Source organism: Moschus berezovskii, chromosome 22, assembly GCF_049115385.1.
Source record: "Moschus berezovskii isolate FMDL1 chromosome 22, NW_MosBer_1.0, whole genome shotgun sequence".
Classification (NCBI taxonomy): domain Eukaryota; kingdom Metazoa; phylum Chordata; class Mammalia; order Artiodactyla; family Moschidae; genus Moschus; species Moschus berezovskii.
In genome coordinates, this window is record NC_142481.1 from 3,631,425 (window position 1) to 3,654,271 (window position 22,847).

The 22,847-nt window shown below is 49.7% G+C and overlaps 1 protein-coding gene across 3 annotated transcripts; it reads right to left on the reverse strand.

Moving 5' to 3' along the window:
• Positions 1-4,817: 4,817 nt before the first annotated feature.
• CACNG6 (calcium voltage-gated channel auxiliary subunit gamma 6) lies at positions 4,818-22,847 on the reverse strand. Of its 3 annotated transcripts, XM_088830108.1 has the most exons (5): positions 22,742-22,847; positions 21,086-21,388; positions 16,794-16,868; positions 14,992-15,129; positions 4,818-7,217 (listed from the first exon to the last, which is right to left on the reverse strand). In XM_088830108.1, exons 1-5 carry the CDS (start codon positions 22,845-22,847, stop codon positions 6,979-6,981), a joined length of 861 nt encoding a protein of 286 aa, XP_088686234.1. In that variant the 3' UTR covers positions 4,818-6,978. The 3 variants fall into 3 exon arrangements, with proteins under 3 accessions (XP_088686234.1, XP_055267283.2, XP_055267284.2); XM_055411308.2 differs by lacking the exon at positions 22,742-22,847 and having other exon boundaries at positions 21,086-22,305; XM_055411309.2 differs by lacking the exons at positions 14,992-15,129; positions 22,742-22,847 and having other exon boundaries at positions 21,086-22,305.

Consider the following 22,847-nt stretch of genomic DNA (forward strand, 5'->3'; position numbering starts at 1 on the left):
CGGCATGGTGCAACAAAGACCCAGCAGCCACAAATACAAACAGATAAACAAACGGAGCCGTACGGTATAGGTCCCTTTGTGTCTGCTGCTCTGAGCATCGTGTGTCTGCAGATCATGTGGTAGCGTGTATGGGTACCTCAGTCTTTTACGACTGTATAATATTCCACTCTATGACCGGACCACATTCGGTTTACCCCTTCATTAGTTGATGGGTGTTAGGGGATGTTTCCACCTTTGGCTATTGTGAATAGTGCCGCTATGAACATGTGTGTGCATGTGTTTGTTTGAGCCACTCCTAGACACTGAAAAGGAAATGGAAGCTGTGATGCCTGGTTCAGGTGAATCACTCATGCCTGGGCCATTGGGGCTTATCAGCAAGCAGAGGGAACGGCTATGGAGTAGGGGATACTAAGGGTAGGGAATACCGGCTCTCATAATTGTCCAGAATCATCAGGAAGTTGAACTGGTTCTGGTTCTTGTTCAACCTCGCTCTTGCAAGGTCCCCTGAGGTTCTCTTCCCCCTCAGACCAGGAATTACATTGTGCAGAAGTGGCGGCAACTCAAGGTGCTGAGACACCAGAAGGGCTGGGCAAGGCAGGGCGGGGCCCCCAAGGAGGTTCCTGAAGGTCAGACTCTCCAGTGAGGGTTAGCATTCACTCCAGGTCTCCAGCAATGCCTGCTTGAGACGACAAAAATCTCTGGATAACCCTGAGGTGTGGTTCTGGCTATTCTCAGCTGGGCTCCCTTGAACTGCCTGTACCTTGGTTTTCCTCATCTGCTCAGTGGGATAATAGTAGGAGCATCTCCCAGGGTCGTGAGGCTTAGATGCGTTCATGTGGAACATTGAGGACAGCGCCTGGCACAGGTGAGACACTCAGCGCACGTTTAGCTGCTATTATTCTCAGTGGTGATAGTAAGAGAGGAGGAAGAGGGAGGGAGGGGAGAGGAGGAAAGAAAAGGAGACGGCAGAGAGGGTGAGAAGCAGAAGAGACGAGAACGTGGGACCGTGTCCAGGAGCTCTGGGGAGCAGGGCTGAGACATTCCTCAGAAGCCGACACTCCGGGTGGCCCTTGTCAATCTCCTCCTGTTTTGCCTCAAATAGATTCAATCCTGCCTACATTCCTCCTCTTAGGGAGCCACTCAGGGATTTGCTGCTGTCCACCCGAACTCCTCTGTTGCTAGGAAACCTTCTACTACATCTCCAGTGCTCAGCTCTCATGGATCAGTGGGCCTCCGTCCAATCGTGGCTAAAGTTAGAGTCTGGTGCCTGCCAGAACCCTCAGAGGACGAGGTGGGGAAAGAGAGATTAAATGATGGACTATGACACGAAAAAAGCTACCGCTTACACACTGATTACACACAGTGCTATGCATTACCACCATCAGCGGTTAACACTTACTGGGACTTCCCTAGTGGTCCAGTGGCTAGGACTCTGCACTTCCTCTGCCGAGAATGCGGGTTCCGTCCCTTGCCAGAGAACTAAGATCCCACGAGCATGTGACAGAAAACAACAACAAAAAGCTTTACACGGATTAAGTCACTAATCTTGCCAACAGCCCCATGAAGCAGGTAACATATTACCCCTACTTATCAGATGAGAAAACTGGGCACAGTGAAGGGAAGCGACTTGCCCGAGCACGCACAGCCAGGAAGAGCTGCCTGAGACTGGTACCGGTCCTCCTCGTTGCTCGTCACCGTCTGAGTGGACCTGGACCCACCAGGACACTGAAGCACACGACGGCAAGTCTCTCGTTCAAATGGCATGCTGTTCACACATAACCTACACAAACCCTTCCTTACCCTTTAAATAATCCTTAGATTACTTATCATTACCCGACGCGTGTAAATACTATGTAAAGAGGTGTAAATACTATGTAAAGGGTTGTAAATACAATGTAAATGGTATGTAAATACTTGTCTGCCTTGGCAAATGCAAGTCTTGCTTTTTGGAACTCTGGAATTCTGGCGCCCCCACCTCGAGTGTTTTGCATCTGCAGTTGGTTGTAAATAAAAAACTTAGTAAACATTCTGAAGGCTGAACAAAACGCTTCGGTGGGGCTTATCAAGTCTTCTGGCCATGAGTTAGAATCCTCTTCTTTGGGCCTAAAAAAAAAAAAGACAATTACACAGAGAAATACATATAAAATGATTCCATTTACACAAAGTTCAAACCTAAGTAAAATGAAACAACACCTTTCAAAAAATAATAGAATTTTGGCTTGTAAAACTGTAAAGAAAAGTCAAGAAATGATTCAGTCAAAATTCAACTTGTGCTTGTTTACCTGTGAGACTTGTGCCTTGAAGGGGGGTTGTTAGTGAGGAAATGCCAGCAGTGTCCAGGAGACTAGCTCTTTTTCTCAGCCTGGGTTCTGAGATTAGCAGTTCCTGCTGCTGCTGCTGCTGCTGCTAAGTCGCTTCAGTTGTGTCCGACTCTGTGCGATCCCATAGACGGCAGCCCACCAGGCTCTGCTGTCCCTGGGATTCTCCAGGCAAGAACACTGGAGTGGGTTGCCATTTCCTTCTCCAATGCATGAAAGTGAAAAGTGAAAGTGAAGTCGCTCAGTCATGTCCGACCCTTAGCGACTCCACGGACTGCAGCCTACCAGGCTCCTCCGTCCATGGGATTTTCTAGGCAAGAGCACTGGAGTGGGTTGCCATTGCCTTCTCCAGCAGTTCCTTGACCAGGGATCAAACCTGTGCCCTCTGGTGTGGGAGCACAGAGTTCTAACCACTGGACTGCCAGGGAAGTCCCCTAGTAGGCGTTTTTTTAATTTTAATTCTTTCTATGGAATATTAAGTCTGCATTTAAGAGAATCAAACTCAGACTTTTCATTCATTTGTATCCAAAGTCAGCACATATATGGTGCACTTCACATTTAAAAATAAATGCTTGCTGAATTAACCCCCCCGCACACACAGACCCCACACATTTGGACGCAGGGTAAAATGTCAGCACTAGGGGAATCTGAGTAAAGAGGACCTGTCTCTCGGGGTCTTCCCAGGTGGGGCAGTGGTAAAGAGCCCATCTGCTGAAGCAGGAGATGCAAGAGATACAGGTCCAACCCCCGCAGCGAGGAGACCCCCTGAGGAGAAAATGGAAGCCCACTCCAGTGTTCTTGCCTGGAGAATCCCGTGGACAGAAGACACTGGCGGGCTATGGTCCATGGGGTCTCAAAGCGTCAGACGTGACTGAGCACACAACGCGTGCACTATTTTGATTCTTGCAACGGCTCTGGAAGCTTGAAATTGTGTTCCAAAAAGTAGATATAAACATGTAAACAAAAAGGACAGGAAAGGTGGTAGGCTTCAAGAAGCTTCTGTTTTCCTTCACTTCAAAAAATACAAGGTGGTGAGATGCAAGTGAACGGTTTGATGAATTATCCCATAGCATAATGTGATTCCAGGCCAATTTCCTTCTCTCACTTTTGGAAAAGCCACAAAGACCCCAGGTGGGAAGAGGGTGCAGGCTGCAGAGCCCACTGGACAGAGTCATTCCCCAGAGACCTGAAGACCCCGCCCTCAGGGCAGACTTCTCTGGGCTTCCCTGAGCTCTCTGGGCACATCATCAAGCAGGACAAAAACCCAACTATTCATGATCTCTTTTCTCAGCACTTATCTCAGTTTATAATTACACATTCATTGGTGCGATTACGTGATCAATATCTGTTTCCATCGCTGGACTGTCGCCCAACGGGGGTCCCTTTTTACTCTACTGTACGCCCGGCCGAAGTGCCACCCGACAGACAGCGGTAAGGGCGAGACTGAAGGAGCTGTGACGCGCGCCAGGCGGCCTTCCAGGGGCTCCGCGGGGATGACTGCCGCCTTCCCTCCTCGCGGGGCCTCTAGGAGACACGCACTGACACGAGCGTGGGGGCGCCGAGACGGAGGGAGAGCCCCACGGGACCGCCGGGGCCCGCGCCCCCGCTCGCGGCCGCAGCGCAGCAGCTCTGCTGCCCCGCCGACCAGAGGGGAGAGGCCGCACGGGCCGGCTCTGCACCCAGCACCCTTAGCACGGCCTGCGCTCGTGCTTAGGGCGCGGAGACCGGATCCGAGCGGGGCACGCTCCCCGGCCCCCCGAGGACGACGAACCCCCTGCGGAAGAAGCGGCTTCCAACCCGGGACAAGTCATAACCACACGATGAGCGTTCTAAGACTTACGCAGTCTGATTATCACGGTACATACACGCGTTACATGCGTATGACTACATCGTATAAATATCGTGGCATATATATAGGCATTATATGTATATAGGTTATATTGTATCAATGACATTACACATATAAGTAATATATTCATATAAGTTACATGTTACATGTATATTACATTATTTACATAATACATTATGTTGTAGAAATACTGTTACATATATGTATCTTCTGAATGCTCTATTTATATAATATGACATAATATTAATATATCATATAAAATTATAATCGACGTTATAATTATGTATGACTATATAACATAATTGTGTTTATAATCTATAATTAAAGAAACATTTATATGAATATAAAATATGTCACGATATCCATAATATTAATATAACAATCTGCTTGTTATGATATAATCATATGTAATACTGGTATACATTGTATATAATTTTATATTATGCTATAATTTTATATTATATTATATTATATTATTTTTCTGTTTATATTAAATATGTTAATTTACAATATGAGTGTAATTATATACATATTTATACATATAAAATATATACTGTTAATATATTTAACTGAACTTATAGTAAATCAGAGAAAGCAATGGCAAGCCACTCCAGAACTCTTGCCTGGAGAACCCCATGGATGGAGGAGTCTGGTGGGCTGCAGTCCGTGGGGTCGCTAAGGGTTGGTCGACTGGGCGGCTTCACTTTCACTTTTCACTTTCACACATTGGAGAAGGAAATGGCAACCCACTCCAGTGTTCTTGCGTGGAGAATCCCAGGGACGGGGGAGCCTGGTGGGCTTCCGTCTATGGGGTTACACAGAGTCGGACACGACTGAAGTGACTTAGCAGCAGCAGCATAGTAAATACTTTAAATTATATATGTTTTATGTAATACATATATATAATCACATTGTAACTTATTCTTAAATATAGAAGCACTTAAGAGACTCACACTCACAATATTTAAACATTTGTAGTCATAAGCCAGCACACATTCCATATTTAAATATTTTTAAACTTAAATTTAAGAGACTTTGGCCTCTGAGCTCAGCTTCTGCGATTCCTACCTAACTGAAGAATTCATTCTTCGTTTGAGTTGAGATTTCTGAGTTGAAAGGCGCACACTGGTCCTCCCAGGAAGAGGCTGGGCCCTCGGGCTGAAGGGCTTGAACTTGACACCGGGTCTCCTGGCCTGCTCCCTGAGAGCTGTGGGGGCCGTCTTCCACCAGCATTCCGCTCGTGATGATCCGAGTGTTCTCTGAGATGCTGGACGCTTCCTCCACAGTTCTCCTCCCCTCTTCCCGAGTCCTCCTCAGAATTCCCTTCACATCGTATTCCTACCAACGGGGTCATCAGGCAATCTAGGCTGATTCTAGAACGCACCTCAGACACCTCCGGCTGCTGCCCATCTCCACCTCCAAAGCCACTTGTACATTTGTAGGCATTTGTTACAGCTGAAGCCCTCTGCCAGGCACTGACGGGTGTACCAGCTTGCTGGGGCGGCCCTGACAAAGCCCCCAGGCTGGGTCTTAGACCCTGAAATGCTGTCTCGGGGTGCTGGACACCGGAGCCCTGAGGTCTGGGCGCCTGCAGGGCTGGTCACTCCCCTGTGCTGAGAGGGGGATCTCTTACAGGCAGCCCTCCTAGGCTGGGAGACAGTTGTCTTCTCCCTGAGTCTCTTCCCCTCGCCTGCCCGCTGTCCGCCCTCAGAGTCCTAATCTCCTCCCCACGCTGGACACCAGGCGACTTTCCGGGGGCTCAGTGGTAAAGAACCCGCCTGCACTGCGGAAGACCTGCGTTTGATCCGTGGGTCTGGAGGATCCCCTGGAGGAGGGCATGGCCACCTTCTCCAGTATTCTTGCCTGGAGAAGCCCATGGACAGGGGAGCCTGGTGGGCTACGGGCCACGGGGTCGCAGAGAGTCGGACACGACTGAGCGACTAAGCACAAAAGGCTCAGACTAATGACCCCATTTTCACTGGATTGCCTCCGTAAAGGCTCCATCTCCAAACAAGGTCACATTCTGAGGTCCTGCTGGTTCGGACCCCAGCACATACTTCCCAAAAGCTCCATCTCCAAACAAGATCACATTCTGAGGTCCTGCTGGTTCGGACCCCAGCACATACTTCCCGCAGGGACCCTGTTCAACCCGCAACAGAGTCTGGGTTCCATATTGGGTTTTCCGTCACTCACTATGGGTTCAATGACACGTGACTTCAGGGCTGACGAGTAGCAGACAGAGGTTTTCTGAAGAGGTTTTTCAGGCAGACGTTTTCCGTGACCCCTTTTCCCCACCCTGGAATACACAACCCACATCACAGCAGACTCCAAAGTTGTTAAATTTCCAAACCTTTAATCCCAAATCAGACCACAGCCAGGTCAGACCCAGAGATTCTCCCCTCCCCTCTCTCCCCAGAAGAAGTCTCTTCCACAGCTGAATACATCCCAGTCTGGGCAACGAGAAGGTCCAACTCCCTCCCAAGACCCCCTGACCTCGCCTTCCCACCCCCACCCGCTAGTTACCCCATCAGGTCCCCAGCAGTCTTCCCTGGGGACCCTCGTTTGCAAAAACATCCTCTCCCCGCCCCACCCCCAAGCAACCCAAATCCAGCCATAGAGGGGGAAAAAAAAAACATATTTACAGAGGAAAAAGGTATTTACGAGGGGGAGGGGCAGGTTTGTGCAAACAGCGTGGGCCCCAGAGTCTGGAGAACACAGTCTCTCTGGGGCATGGGGTGAAAGATGCAAAGGGGATGATGGGGAGGGCGGAGGGGCATTGAGAAGTTGCTGCAAGAACGCACGACGGTGGCGCTAGGGGGCCCGCTGGCCCCACTTGGGACAGAGGGGACTCCAGGGTCCGGGAGGCAGGGTGAGCAGCAGAAAGCAGCCACCTCCCAGCATCAGGATCAGGCCGGCCCCCACGCCACAGCCCAGGGACCAGGAGTACTCGTAGGTCAGGGCCGGGGCCGCGGGGGGCTCGGGGCTGACCCTCTGCATCAAGGCTCGCACAGAATGCCGGAAGACCTCCAGGCTGACGAGGACCAGCAGGCCTGCGGGGAGAGGAGAACAGATGTGGTCCTCAGGCCCCGGGAGTCCCCCACTGAGGGCTGAGCACCTACCCCAATAGTCCCCCAAACACGCTTCCTCAAGCCAGAAACCGGACAGACCCCTCCTAGCGACGGGGCGGAGTGAAGGGACGAAGGAGGTGACTAAATAGGTAATCCCACCAGGGGGTCAGAGTAAAGGAAAATGTTCGGGAGACCCCTGTAAGTAAACGACCATTCAAGAAGACACGCCAGGGAATTCCTTGGCAAGCCAGTGGTTAGGGCTCCATGCTGCCACTGCAGGGAGCAAGGGTTCGATCCCCGGTCAGGGAATTAAGATCCTTGTGAACTGTATGGCACAGCCAAAAAAAAAGCAGGTTTGGTTAACCACAAAACCAAAACCAAACAGGCTTGCTTAGCAATCAAACCATGCAGCATGAGACATGCCCTCGAACAACAAAACAGTGGTGTCATGAGACCCACATCCTGCCCAGTGGGCTCAGTAAGTTAATGACCCCTAGGACACGCTTCTCCGGGCACCTGCCCTAAAAACACAAATATAAGGGAAAGTGGACATTATGCTGAAACCTGAGATGTTTTACCTTATTTTAGTGGATGTTACCACAACGCACTGGTTCCAAATAGGAAAAGGAGTACGTCAAGGCTGTATATTGTCACCCTGCTTATTTAACTTTTATGCAGAGTACATCATGAGAAATGCTGGGCTGGAGGAAGCACAAGCTGGAATCAAGATTGCCGGGAGAAATATCAATCACCTCAGATATGCAGATGACACTACCCTTATGGCAGAAAGTGAAGAACTAAAGAGCCTCTTGATGAAAGTGAAAGAGGAGAGTGAAAAAGTTGGTTTAAAGCTCAACATTCAGAAAACTATGATCATGGCATCTGGTCCCATCATTTCATGGCAGATAGATGGGGAAACAGTGGAAACAGTGTCAGACTTTATTTGTCTGGAATCCAAAATCACTGCAGATGGTGATTGCAGCCATGAAATTAAAACACTTACTCCTTGGAAGGAAAGTTATGACCAACCTAGACAGCATATTAAAAAGCAGAGATATTAACTTTGCCAACAAAGGTCCATCTAGTCAAGGCTATGGCTTTTCCAGTGGTCATGTATGGATGTGAGAGTTGGACTACACAGAAAGCTGAGCGCTGAAGAATTGATGCTTTTGACCTGTGGTGCTGGAGAAGACTCTTGAGAGTCCCTTGGACTGCAAGGAGACCCAACCAGTCCATCCTAAAGGAGAACAGTCCTGGCTGTTCATTGGAAGGACTGATGTTGAAGCTGAAACTCCAATACTTTGGCCACCTGATGTGAAGAGTTGACTCCTTGGAAAAGACCCTGATGCTCAGAAAGATTGAGGGTAGGAGGAGAAGGGGATGACAGAGGATGAGATGATTGGATGGTGTCACCAACTCAATGGACATGAGTTTGGGTAAACTCTGGGAGTTGGTGATGGACAGGGAGGCCTGGCGTGCTGCAGTTCATGGGGTTACAAAGAGTTGGATACGACTGAGCAACTGAACTGAGTGACTGACCACTTTTCTGTTCATTTCCATTGCACTGTGACAGTCCTAGTCTGACCGTGTGTGTGTGTTAGTTGCTCAGTCGTGTCTGACTCTTTGCAACCCCATGGACTCTAGCCCACCAGGCTCCTCTGTCCATGGGATTCTCCAGGCAGGAATACTGGAGCGGGTTGCCATGCCCTTCTCCAGGGGATCATCCCAACCCAGGGTTTGACCATGTAGGGACAAGAAAAATCCCCGCCTGACACGGAGGAGGAGCTGATGATGGAAGTTGGAGGTGGAGCAGGGGGGAGCAGGGGGTCCTCTTCCCCTCCCCACTTTTCTCTTGTTCATAAAACCGCAGCCCACTAAGTTCTCAGCACGGCACCCTCTCACCTGCCCACTTACAAGCATGCTATTCTAATAGATCACTTCTTATCCATCACTTTGCCTCTCGCTGAATTCCTTCTGTGCTGAGATATCAAGGATTGGAGACTCCCAGTGCCCCCCATCCGAGACATATTTCTGTGGTTTCACTAGTATCCCTTCAACGACCACTTACTAAGCACCTGCTCTAGAGCAGGCACAATTTTGGAAACCAGAGAGAAAGAACAAGACCCAAATTCACAGAGACAGAGAGTAGAAGGTGGGTGCTGGGGGAGAGAGAGGGTGAGAGGGGAGTTCGTGTTTAATGGGGAGAGAGTTTTAACCGGAGAAGATGCTAAAGTGCTGGAGACGGGTGGTGGGGATGGTCGCACGGCTGTGTGAATGAACTTAGTGCCACAGAAGGGGGCACTTACAGCGGTGCAGGGCTCCCTGGTAGCTCAAAGGCTAAGACTCACACTTTCAGGCAGGGGGCATGGGTTTGATCCCTGGTCAGAGAAATTAGATCCTGCATGCTGCATTGCATGGTCAAAAAAACTAAAATAAAGGTTTGTTTATAAAAGGTTCAAATGGTAATTTTTGTGTCTTTCACTGCTTTAAAAAAAAAAAAAGAATAAAGCAAACCAAGGAATCAAGAATCACAAAGGGCAAATTAAGACTCCATCAAGGGACTTCCCTGGTGGTCCAGTGGTTAAGACTCCACGCTCCCAGTGGAGGGTGCCTGGAGTTGGATTCCTGGTTAGGAAACTGGATCCCACAGGCTGTAACTAAGACCTGTCACAGCCAAATAAATGTTGTCATTGTTGTTCAGCTGCCAAGTCGTGTCTGATTCTTTGCGACCCCGTGGACTGCAGCATGCCAGGCTGCCCTGTCCTTCACTATCTCCTGGAGCTTGCTCAAATTCATGTCCATTGAGTCAGTGATGCCATCCAACCATCTCATCCTCTGTTGCCCTCTTCTCCTTTTGCCAAATAAATAAACAAGTAAAAATAATTTTAAAAAAGAGAGACTCCATCAAGACTTTAGTAAAGAGTGACGATAGAATCTAACTTAGTTGAAGCCACTGAGGCAGAGAGCAGAGTGGTGATTGCCAGGGACTGAGGGGAGGGGGAAATGAGGAGATGCTAATCAGAGGGCACAGACTTCAGCTGCAAGAAGAATCCGTTCTGGAGGTCTGCTGTACAGTATGGTGACCATGGGCTTCCCTGGTGGCTCCGATGGTAAAGAATCCGCCTGCAATGCGGGAGACTGAGTTCGATCCCTGGGTTGGGAAGATCTTCCAGAGAAGGGAAAGACTACCCACTCCAGTATTCTGGCCTGGAGAATTCCAGGGACTGTATAGTCCACGGGGTTGCAAAAAGTCAGACACGACTGAGCGACTAAGCACAGAACATGGTGACTATAGTTAATATACCATGGACATAAAACTTGCTAAGAGACTAGATCTTAAATGTTCTTGCTGCCAAAAAACCCCAAAAACGATTAGTATGTGAGGTCATGAATGTGTCAGCTAGTTTGATTGTCATGACCATTCTATGATGCATATCAAAACATATCAAAACATCAGGTGGTAGGGGAGTTCCTTGGTGGCGTGGTGGTTAGGACTTGGCGCTTTCACTGCTGTGGCCCACGTTCAATCCCTAGTCCAGGAACAGAGATCCTGCAAGTCACACAGTGTGGCCAAAAAACAAAATGAACAAACGAAAACCCAACAACATCAAGTGCACACCTTATATGCAATAGCGTGTATACATATGTCTGTGGCGTGCTGTGCGCTCAGTCCTGTCTGGCTCTTTGCGACCCCATGGACTGCAGCCCACCAGGCTCCTCTGTCCATGGGAGTCTCCAGGCAAGACTACTGGAGTGGGTTGCCATGCCCTCCTTCAGGGGATCTTCCTGACCCAGGGATTGAACCCATGTCTCTGGCATTGCAGGCAGATTCTTTACTGTCTGAGCCATCATGGAAGCCCATATATAAATGTGTATATGTATACATGCACACAATTTATACTTGTCACTCATATGCCGAGGAAGCTGAAAAGAAAAAAGAGTGATGGTAGATTACAAAACGAAAAGACGATCAGGCAAGTTGTAATGCAATTTGATTGAAAAAAGAAAAAAGAAAGGAACAAGACCAACAAAGAGCCTCACAGAACCTATGTTCTACTTGGAGAAGACAGATGGTAAACAAAGAAACCCAGGCTTGCAAAGCTCCGAGGCCTCCAGGGGACAAAGAGAAAGCACAGACAGATGAGCAGGCAGGTGTGGTGGGACAGTGACAGAGGGTGGCCCAGACCCAGCTTCAGCCAACGGCAGCTCATCAGAAGCAGGGGCTTAACGGGCTCGATTTTCTGGTTTTCCAAGAACAGCTGGAATTTTGAAAACCGATTATTATTTCTCGGGGGGCATTCACCCAAAATATTGGGTGAGTTTAAATACTGGCTCAGAGAAACCTCTATACACTGCCCGCCAGACAAAGTACATTTATGGGCTGCTGCTGGCCTGTGGGCAGCCAGGCTGAAACTTCCAAAGTGAACACATGAGAAGACAGGGTAATTTCAGACAGTGATGCACGCTAGGAAGGAGGTAAAAACAGAGTGATGGGAAGGGGCGTGGCATCCAGGGGCGGGGCTGGGACTGGAGGCGGCGTCATCAGAACAGCCACTGGCGCTGAGACCCAGAAGGAGGGAAAGAAGCCAGCCTGCACAGAACTCAGGGGCGGGGGCTCTGGGCAGAAGCAAGGCCTCTCTCGTATGACCTAGAGGGGGCCATGGGACCCCGCCCCGGCCTACTTCTTCAGCCTCCTCTCAAGCTGCCCTTCCCATCCTACCATGGCATGGTGTAAGATTTCTTTCAGGACTTGAATGCACCCAGTTTGTTCAAGCCTGGAGACCTTTATGGTGCTTGGAATAACTGCTTACCCCTCCCTAAGGCTACATTACACATGCTCATTCTCTACACCCCTACTTCAGTCACATTTCTTCCGAGAAGCCTTCCCTGACCACCACCACCTAAGTCTCTGTTGGTCTCCCCAGTTGCAGGTTTCCATTACACACTTTACTTTTCATTTATAGCATTAATCAGAATTGGTAATTATTAACATATGTTAATTTATATGTGTTATTTATTTACTGGTTTCTCTCTCTTCCAATAGAGTATAAAACTGTGAGGGCCAGGAAATTGTTTGTTTCATATCCCTAAAACACAGAACACCGGACACATTCACTTTATGGAGAAAAACAATATAACCTGAACACGTTTGAGGTCTACAGAGACCTCAAAACCCCCACCTGCCCTGATATCCAGTATAAGAAAATTAATTATGGAGTCAAATATACCCTTCACTTTTATTTGGTTGTACAATCTGCAGAGCAGTTTTGTGCCCGAGACTTTCATAAAACACTTTAACGTCCACACTTTCATGGCGCCCTCAGGAATAACACAAGCATGAGTTCAATAACAACACCAACACCAAATGCCTACCAAGCTAAAAATCCCATGACAACAGGAATCATCTTAATCCGGTCTTCATCCTGCCCCCAGTAGTACCTGACACAGCATCCGGCACGCACTAGACATCAAAGGCCCACTGTATCACTGAGTGAATGGGCGGATGGACAGACAGCTGAATACATGAGTGGAAAGAGAAAAGCGGGGAGAAAAGGGAGGAAGAAACGGCAGTGGGGAGGGAGACGGTTGATGGATCAGGGTAAAGATGGATGGATGGATAGGATAGGTACTTGATAAATAGATACTTGGATGCATGAGTTCATAAATATGAAATTTAAACTCAGAGAAGGAGAGCAATTTCCCCAAGCTCACTCATCTCTTAACAGTTACTTGGCTGTGCTGGGTCTTCAGTTGCGGCATATGGGCTCTTTAGTTGTGGCATGTGAAACCTTAGCTGCGGCACGTGGGATCTAGTTCCCTGACCAGAGATCAAACCCCAGTCCCCTGCACTTAAGTGTAGAATCTTACCACGGGACCACCAGGAAAATCCCTCCTGGTTTGTCTTTTACACCAGTATCCTCACTCTCCATGCTCCAACCTCACTGGCTGTCTTTCAGGACCTGAAATTCACCAAACGTTTTGCTAGCTTGGTTACCCATACTTTGACATTGTAAGCGTCACCTCCTCCAAGAGGCCTTCTCTAATTCTGCTTTAAATCAAGTGCCCTCATTAAGCATTCTCACAGGACTCTACTTTTTCTTGGGCACTTACTGCCGTTTATAACTGTGTGATAATTTGTATCATTTCTATGTCCTTAGCCAGATGATAATTTCCTTAACCTTTCTGTCTTCTATAGTCTTAACATGACACATATGTTCACACATATACACAGTGTAATGGGTCTGTGTGCATAGCAGTGATTTAAGTGCACTGATGGATAAATGAAACAAAGGAAAGGGAGTGACTGACTTCCCCCCCCTTTATTTAGGAAGCTCTCCAAGGCACAAAACAATAATAAGAATGTGATTGTTGGGACTTCCCTGGTTGTCTGCCTTGCAATGCAGGGGATGTGGACTTGCTTCTTGGTTGGGGAACTAAGACCCCATATGCTGCAGAGCAACTAAGCCCAAACGCCACGACTAGAGCGCCCCCGAGCTGCGGTGAGAGACCCCAGGTGCCACAACTACGACCTGACACGGTCAGCGAGTCAGTACATATGTTTTTAAAGAATGTGATCACTAATCATTTCTATTTGAGTGTGCGCTTGACCATCCATACCTTGTACGTTTGTGGAAACCTTGCCCTGCTTTATGCTCTGATCTTCATTCTGTTCCTTAAACTTGCCAGATATTTCACAGACTTCGCACATCCTGTTTACCATCACTATTACCATATGACCACCACACCACCACGGCCGCCACCACTGCCAACACCACACTCCGGGTGCTTTCCATTCCTCATTTGATTATCAGCTTCAATACCACTTCCTCAAATTTCCTGACATACCTCCCACCCCAGTGTGTACCCCTTAAATGCTTTATCATAACTCTCATCACAACTGTAGTTGAATTGCTGCTTACTGTCTATTTCTGTCAGAATCTAGGCTTTATGAGGACAGACACAGTGTCTGTCTTATAAATCTTTTATCTCCAACCCTTAGCCTAGTACCTGGAACATGGTAGGTGCTCAGTAGATCCATGAAAGATAAATGAAATTTTTTATAATGAATGACCTATCTATCCACCTTAGAAAGCATCTGATCCAATGAGGGCTACATTTCACAAGATGCAGACTTTTTGGACCGTCAACTCCAAAAATGGAACAGTTCTTACAGACTCCAAGTGCAAATCTAAAAGAGTGTCTAGAGAACCTTTAATTCTCGGCCAACAACAGCGCATGGAATTTTCTCATATTTAAGACTACTATAGCCCTTGTGCTTCCTAGCATGCAACCGGTGCTTAGAGAACTTCTTCAATCTCCCAGTATGAAACAGCCCATGGGGCTCTCCCTCACCCTGTGAACAGGCAACAGTGCTTGGAGACCCTAGATTCCAATATAAAAAAGTGTTTGAGTCAGCAGCAGAACTTAGAACTCTCCCACCCCTGAGAGTTCTATAGCACTTAAGCTTCTGCCAAATCCTAGCACATAACAGTGCTTGGAGACCTGATCTGTCAACGTGCAACAGTGCTCAGAGACCTCCCCCAACCTCCCAGCATGCAACAGTGCTTGGAAACATACCTTCCCAGCAGGCAACAGGGCTTTAAGACCCGACTTCCCAGCATGCAATGGTGTTTGGAGACCTGACCTCCCAGCATGCAACAGGGTTTGAAGACCTACCCTCCCAGCATGCAAGAGGGGTTGCAGTCCAGATCTCCTAACATGCAGTGTCCTTGGTCTGCAGGCTCTCAACCCTCACCTGAGAGGCCAAAGCAGACGGCTCCAACACGGAGCAGGAACTCTGCACCTTTGCTGAGCACCATGATGATACAGAGGCACCCCAGGGCCAAAACTGCCAAGCCTAGCACTGCTATCACTGCAGCTGCCTGATTCACCTCTGCGAGGAGGGGAAGGGGAAATAGAGAACACTGGATGTAGGACGTGGAGAGAACTCCCCTATAGGGACTCAGAACCAGGAATATGAAAGATCCGGGACTAGAGAAGAGTTTTCAAGTAGCAGGTCATCCAGTCCAATATTTTACTTATACTGTTGAAGGAACTAACACTCAGAAAGGGTCAGTTATTTGCCTAAGGTCACAGAGCCAAGAATGGGCAGAGCCAGGATTAGAAGAAGATGGGAACTACCAATTATTATTTATGATCTGGTCACCGTTTGTTTACCAGTGGGGAAACTGAGGCAGTGGGTTGTGTGTGTGCATGGGAGACAACAGAGAAGGCAGTGCATTACAGTGGGATGATCCAAGTTGGAATTCTCCCTAGCTACTTCCTAGCTGGAAGATTCTGCTAAAGCCACTGAACTTCTCTGAGCCTCACTTTCTTCTTCTAGAAAAATCAAGACAAAAGTGTCTGTTTGGTCTGCTGAGAGGATTAGAAGTCACACATGTAATGTGCCCAGTGCACAACGCGGCATTCAGCACTTGGTCCATAGACGTGCCCTGAGAGTATGTTACTCTCCTGGCGCGGGGGGGCAGGGGTGCACGGTGACCTGCCCAAGCCCACTTAGCACCGAGATAAGACAGGAGTGGAGAAGATAGGAAACCACTGTTTAATGAGGACCTACTATGTGCCAGGCACCATACTGTATGTTTCAGCTGCACCATCTCATTAAATCCTTATAGAGACTAGATAAGGTTGATGACATGATCGCAGTTCCTTTACTGGTGAGGGTACCGAGGTACTGGGGTGGTGGAGAGACTGCGTGTCATTGTTTCGTATGGAGCCACTAACCACAGACGGTGTTTGCATTTGAAATGAACTTAAACTGAACGAAGCTGAGAACTCTGTGTCTTAGTCGCAGCAGCCGCATTTGGTCGGTGGCTGCCGTACCACTCAGTGCAGATTCAGAAGCGTTCCATGTTCACAGCATGCTTTATAGAAGGGCACTGAGTTGCAGTCGGAATTATGTGGGTTTAAATCGTGCCTCTCTGCCACTTCCTAGGAAAAGAAACCATTTATCGGCTTCCGTTTTCTCATCTGGTAGATTAAGATAAAGGCCCTGCCCTGCAGAGTCATGGAAAGGACTGGAAGTCTTATAAATGAAACTCTCAGGGCTGTGCTTAGTATGTGGGAAATGCACACTGTGAGATGTTATTGTACCACCCACAGAGAGGGGCTGGGACTTGCCCAAAATGATACAGCATGTGGCAAAGGCAGAGCTGAGGCAGGGACACTGGACAGAGGGCTCTGAAGAACCGCCTCTCCCCAAAGGTGAGACCTCCCAAGACTTAGGAGCTTGTGCCCATCCTTCAGCAAAGCAGAGAAGAGCGTGATGCTATCAAGAACTCCTCTGGGACTAACAGATACGAACTACTGTACATAAACTAGATAACCAACAAGGACTTATTGTCTAGCACAGAGAAGTATAATCAATACCTTCTAATAAATAAGGGAATATCTTCTGAAAAAAATAATGGAATCATTTCGCTGTACCCCTGAAACCAACACAATACTGTAAACAAACTCTATGTCAATTTAAAAAGAAAGAAAAGAATTCCTTTGGCATGGTCAGCCCATCCCCTCTGCCGGGTGAAATGTTCTTACCTTTCTTTGTGGTTCTCTGGAAGATGTGTGCATTCTCTCCCGTGGTGAAGAATTTAAAATAAGTGCAATTTGCTTCTGTAGGAGCAGGAGAGAGAAAAAAAGAGGTAATGACATGGAGATCCCTAGTGTTAGCTCAGGGCTGGACATTTAGCATAGCTCACAGTAACCCAGAAATATGACATTAGCATCCCTGATAGACAGAGAGAAATGACGTCCAGAAAAGGAAAACCACCTGCTATCACACAGCTATCCAGGAGCTGGGACTCCAATCCAGAGCTGAGAAATCCAGATCTGTGGCCGTGAGACGGCTATTGACCTGAGCTTCTGACTCTTCCTCTATAAAGTGAGTTAATAGTCTCTTCCCTGACTCTGTCATATGGACTTGTTTAGGGTCAAATGAGATTAGAAATGGATAACTGCTTTATTCAACAGAGCACACCAAGATCCAGGCAGAAGGTTAACACATTCAGAAGAGATTCTTTATCTCAGAAAGGGTTCCTGTCTACACAAAGAACTCCTGCTGATCAGCAAGAAAAGAGAGATAACCCAGTTGAAAAATGGGCAAAGGAGATGAATAGTCAGTTCATAGGAGAAGAAGCCTGGATTACTCACAAGAACATAAAGAGATGCTCCATCTCACCGGGGATCAAAGAAATGCAACTGAAATCAGCAGGGAGATGCCACTTTAGATCAATTAGATTGGCAAATATTAAAAGGATAATATTAAGCACTTGGAAGGATAAGAGGAAGCATCTCGGGGTATAACAGGTACTAGTCTTTTTTGGAAAGCACTCTGGAGTGCTTTATGAAATCAAGTATGTTTATCCCCTGTAATGCAGCAATTTTACTTCTGGGTATACATCCAGAAAAAAACCACATGCAGGAAAATATATGTATTCCCTGATGTTCATTGCAACATTGTTTATAAAAACATGGAGTCAGAATAATCAACCTGGTGCCCATCTCTATGAGAATAGACAAGTAAATGTGATGGATGGTCCCCAGGCAAGGCTCTGCACCACACAGCAGCCACAAACTAGAATAACAGAAAGTAGATTGGAGAGATTTGAGAAACACATTGAGAAAAAAAAAAATCACAAATAGAAAAAAAATCTGGAGCATGATATCATTTATGTAAATTAAAATACATATATAAAAATAACACTGTATATTTTCCAAGTTAAAATATATATCCAATACATTAAAGAGATGAATTAGGAAAAATTTTTTAAAAAGAATGTAAAATAATGCACAAGAAAGAACCAGCTAAGACTGGTAATGATTTTGTGACACAAGCTGAAAAGTTACGATTCATCTAACTCTGTGTACTTGAAGTTTAAGGAACCCCACACTTTGCGGGGGGGGGGGAAGATGCTTTCTAAATTGCATTTTAAAGCCAGAATTTCCCATAGAACACACCTAGAATCAGCTCTCTCATTCCACAGATGGGGAACCTGAGGAGAAGGATGATGAAAGGGGAGGAGAGAAGTTAACGAATAAGAGCGGGGAAAGAAACAGGAGAGAGGGCAGGTGGTCTTGGGAAGTGGTAAGGAACTTTCCAAATTGAAGAGGGATGCTGAAGGACAAGAGGTAAGCTCCCGAGTCAGGTGAGGTGATGTGGACACTCCACCTGGTACTCAGAGGGAAGGAGAAGGGCATGACGCACCCCGGCAGGGGTAGTGAGTCCTGATTCTGCAGAAGCAAAAGATGCTTTGTGCAGTGGAGCAAAGGGCAAGGTGTTATCTGTTGTGGTCAGGGAGAAGCGCGGTCTTCCTCTGCAAGGGAACAGAAAGTCTCATCTAGAGAGTGAGAGGGCGTGGTACATCTTTCTGAGAGAGTGTGGGGTATCTGGTACCCAATTGGCACTCAATTAGCACCCAGTTTTGGCTGCTAATGATTTAGGTTATCTTGTCTCTTATCTCAGAGGATATGGTACCTCTCATTTGGAAAGAGTGGGATATGGGTCACCCCCGCTTGGGGATGTCCTTTGATGGGCCATGAGATGGGTGGGATATTTCTGAAACCTTGAAAGCTGGGAGATGTCCTCTGAAGGGTCAGGACTGTGGGCTGACCGGGATGGTCCTTTAAGAAAGTTGAAGCCCTTTCAGACCATTAGGGAGACATCAGGGATGTGAAGGACCCCAGAGTATGCAGTTAGGTGGAATGGGACATCCTGTCCAGTGCAGTGAGGACCTCTGGGGCATATTTACAGATTAATGAGCTGCAGTATATTGTAGTTGTTAAGAATGATGTGACCAGGGTTCAAACCCCACGTGACTAGCCCGGGTGCTTAGACGGAGCCATCCATATTTCTTTCTCTCTCTCTTAAAAAACTTCGGTTCTTTTCACATTGCATATACTTAACTTTAATTTTTTTCTTTTTGCCTGCATTACAGTGGCATGTGGGATCTTAGTTCCCCAAACAAGGATGGCACCCGTGCTCCCTGCATTGGCAGTGTGGAGTCTTAACCACTGGACCACCATGGAAGTCTGGATCCATTTATATACACTTCTTGCTCTTAATTTTGGGGATGATAATAACTACTTACAGGGTTGCTATGAGGACTGATAAGTCGATGCAGATGAAATACTTAGGACCGAGCCAGGCACTACATAAGCATCTAATACATATTTCTGGCTTTATCTCTATTAAAATTTTTATTAGAGCATACTTAATTTACAACATCTAACAGTTTTTTTTTTTTCCACCAGAGCAACCCATTTCTCAAAAATTTTGGAACATCTGCTTGAGGCTCTGAGGGGTGAGAATGAGCCCGTCTGCACACTGAGTGGGTGGGTATCTCAGAACAAGGGCGCATGGCGCCCCATTTTGCTATCAAGAGTGTGTGTAAAGAATCTGCCTGCAATGCCGGAGACCTGGGTTTGATCCCTGGGTCGTCGGGAAGATCCGCTGGAGAAGGGAATGGCAACCCACTCCAGTATTCTGGCCTGGAGAATCCCATGGACAGAGGGGCCTGGTGTAGGGTTGCAAAGAGTCGAACACAACTGAAGCAACTGAACACACACCCGAGATGATAAGACATCCTCTGCAGAGGAAAGAGGAGGGCTGGCAATGCCATGCGGGCAATCAAGCATGCAGCATCCTAAATGGGCTCTGAGGGGTGTCAGATAGTTTCCTTGGGTCAGTAGAGGTGGAGTGAGATCTTGTCTCCGGTCCCAGGGGTATAGGGTGCCCACTGGTATAAGTTTAGGGCATGGCATGTCCCGTCTGGGAGAGTGAGAGGTATGGGATAGCTCTCTGGCAGGGCTGGGGGTGAAACAGCCACTCTGTGAGAAAGTGAGGGCTGTGGGGGTGTCTGGAAGAGACAGCGAGGCAGGGCTGGAGTGTCCAGTCTGAGGATATGAGGTGAAACGGGGAGGGAATGAAGATTTCCCAGGAAGCAGGAGGGCTGCCCTGGGATGTGGGAGGTGTCTCCTGAGAGCTCTGTTTTGGTGGACTTGGTAGGAGGGAACAGCATAGATCGTACTCTAGGGTAGGCGTCAAGGCAGGCTGTCTCCCTAGGACCTGCAGGGTCGGGCTGCAGGCGGTCTCCAGAGTGGGAAGAGCAAGCTGACACCAGGAACCCAGAGTCTTTCTCAAAGGGAGCAGGATGTCTCAGGGGGGTGGGGGTGTTTTTGGGGGGACACAGGCTGTCTGAGGCACCAATTGTGTCCAGAGTCACCATCTGGGTCTCAGGCCTCAGGCTGTGAGCAGAGACACAAGGTTTCTCTAGGGACACGGGCTCTCTGGGGCTTTCCTGGTGGCTTAGACAGTAAAGAATCTGCCTGCAATCCAGGAGAGCAGGGTTGGATCCCTGGATGGGGAAGATCCCCTGGAGGAGGGCATGGCAACCCATTCCTGTATTCCTGCCTGGAGAATCCCAGGGACAGAGGAGCCTGGAGGGCTACAGTCCATGGGGTCACAAAGAGTCAGACAGGACTATTATCTACCTTTCTATCTATCTTATGGGCTCTCTGGGGGTACAGACTGGTCCAGGGCCACACAAATGTCTGGAATCATGGGTTGTGCTGGGGGTCTGGAGCTTTGGAGGTCCTGGGATAGACTGGGGCTGGCCTGGGGACCCAGGCTAGTTTGGGGGTACAGACTCCCTCTCCGCACGGTGTGCGCCCGGGGCAGTTATTCCCGGGAGCACAGGCGGAGGTGGGCAGGGTAGGGGGCGCATTCTGAGGGTGCAGGCTTGCTCTGCAGGGGTGGGGGCGGCAGGCTCTCTCTGGGGCTCCGCTTTCTCAGACGGCGGCCTCTCCCCGCGCGGGGCGGGCGCCGGCCTCACCTCCGGGCAGCTCGGCGGGCCCGCAGGTGTCTCTGCCCGCGGGCACGTCCGCCTGCCACAGTCGCTTGGTGCACATCTTCCAGAGGCCGAGGTGCGCCGCGTCGCACACGGTGCTGCCGTTGTCCCGGTAGGTGTTGAGCTCCACCCAGAACTCGGTGCCGACGGCCAGCACGGCCAGCGTGGCGCCCACGGAGGTCAGCAGCAGCGCCAGCTTGATCTTGCCCTCGCGCTCCGGGGTCATCTGGGCCTTGGGCTGCCCGCGAGCTCGCCGCCGGGCCGCGGCCCCCCGCCGGCGGTTCTCCTCTTGCAGGAAGAAGTTGGACCACATCATCATCGCGCCTGGCAGGCGGTGGGGCTCAGGGCCGAGAGGGCAGAGCTGAGGCGGGCTCCTGGGAAGGGAGCGGGGTACGGGGAGGGGGTGGCGGCGTGGGGCGCGCCTGGGGTCTGGCAACGGGGGGTGAGGGGCTCGGAAAAGGAAAGGTCCCCCCGGGAACCTCAGATGGGGAAGTTGAGGTCCCCTCTGGGGCTTAATTGGAGAAAGAAATGGCAACCCACTCCAGTGTTCTTGCCTGGAGAATCCCAGGGACGGCGGAGCCTGGTGGGCTGCCGTCTATGGGGTCGTACAGAGTCGGACACGACTGAAGCGACTTAGCAGCAGCAGCTGGGGCTTAATATACTAGATAATATACTATACCAAGAAAATACTAGATCCTGAACTGAGACGCCTCTGAGATTCGCGGGGGCGGGGGAGGGGGAGGGTACCCAGAGAAGCTCAGCAAAGATGGGACCAGAGAAAAGCAAAGTTCCCCCAGGCTCAGGGCTAGGACCTGGGTACTCTGGAGCGGGGGTGGGAGGGCTACAGAAGAAGGAGGGACTGAGGGTCAGCGGAAGCTCTGAGGGGCTGCTCTGGGGCCCCCACTGGGAGGAAACTGTGTTTCCTGGGGCGGGGGAAAGGATCCGAGCTTCCCCCTAAGGCTCAGAGTTTGGGGTCCTCAGGAAGGGGAGCTGAGGTCCTCGTGTGTGTGTGTGGGGGGATGCTTCCTGGCTTCTTTTGGGCTCAGAGTCTGAGAAAGAGTTGGGTCCCCTCTGGGGTTCAGAAGAGGAAAAACGGGTTCAGGGGCTTGCGAAGGGGAGGTCAGAATTGCTTCTGGGTCTCAGGCAGTAGGACACCTCCCCAACTTTCACAGAGAAGGATCATTGAAGTCCTGGCTGGGGTTCAGAGCAAGGAAGCTGGGGACCTGCTGGAATTCCGCAAAGTGGGGGGCGAGGGGGTTCTCCCTGGCCATTCAGAGAGGAGACCGGAGAAGGTCTGCCCGGGGGCTGCGAGGGGACCGGGGGCTGGGGGACCGTGGAGCCTAGAGAAGGGGGCTGAGGGATACCCCCACCCCGGGACCCGGGCGGGGGGCCTGGGGTCCGCACTGGGGCTCAGATGAAGGGGCTGTGGTCCGCACCAGGGCTCAGGAAGTGGGGACCACGTCCTGCCGCGGTTCGAAGGGCGGCTGGGGCCCGGAACGGACTGGGTGCCCCTTTGCGATCGCTCGCCTCCCCCTCCCCCGGGCTCCCAGGGCCGGCCGGGCCGGGCCCGCTCCAGGCCGGGCGCCTCCCTCGGGCCTCCCACCCCCGGCTCCCGGGCAGGGACCCCGCGGGCTCTCCTGCCTCCGCGCCGCGCCGCCCCCAGCTCCGCGAGGCCTCCGAACCGCCGGCTCCGCGCGCCGCCGCCCGCCGGCCCGGCCGCTCCGCGCACTCCCGGCCTCGGCCCCAT

Coding starts and splice junctions, on each gene's coding strand:
- CACNG6 (XM_088830108.1), bottom strand. CDS start 22,847: ATGGGGCCGAGGCCGGGAGTGCGCGGAGCGGCCGGGCCGGCGGGCGGC. Junction 16,869..21,085: donor GCCCGCCGAGCTGCCCGGAG/GTGAGGCCGGCG, acceptor CTGCTCCTACAG/AAGCAAATTGCACTTATTTT. Junction 15,130..16,793: donor CCAGAGAACCACAAAGAAAG/GTAAGAACATTT, acceptor CCCTCCTCGCAG/AGGTGAATCAGGCAGCTGCA.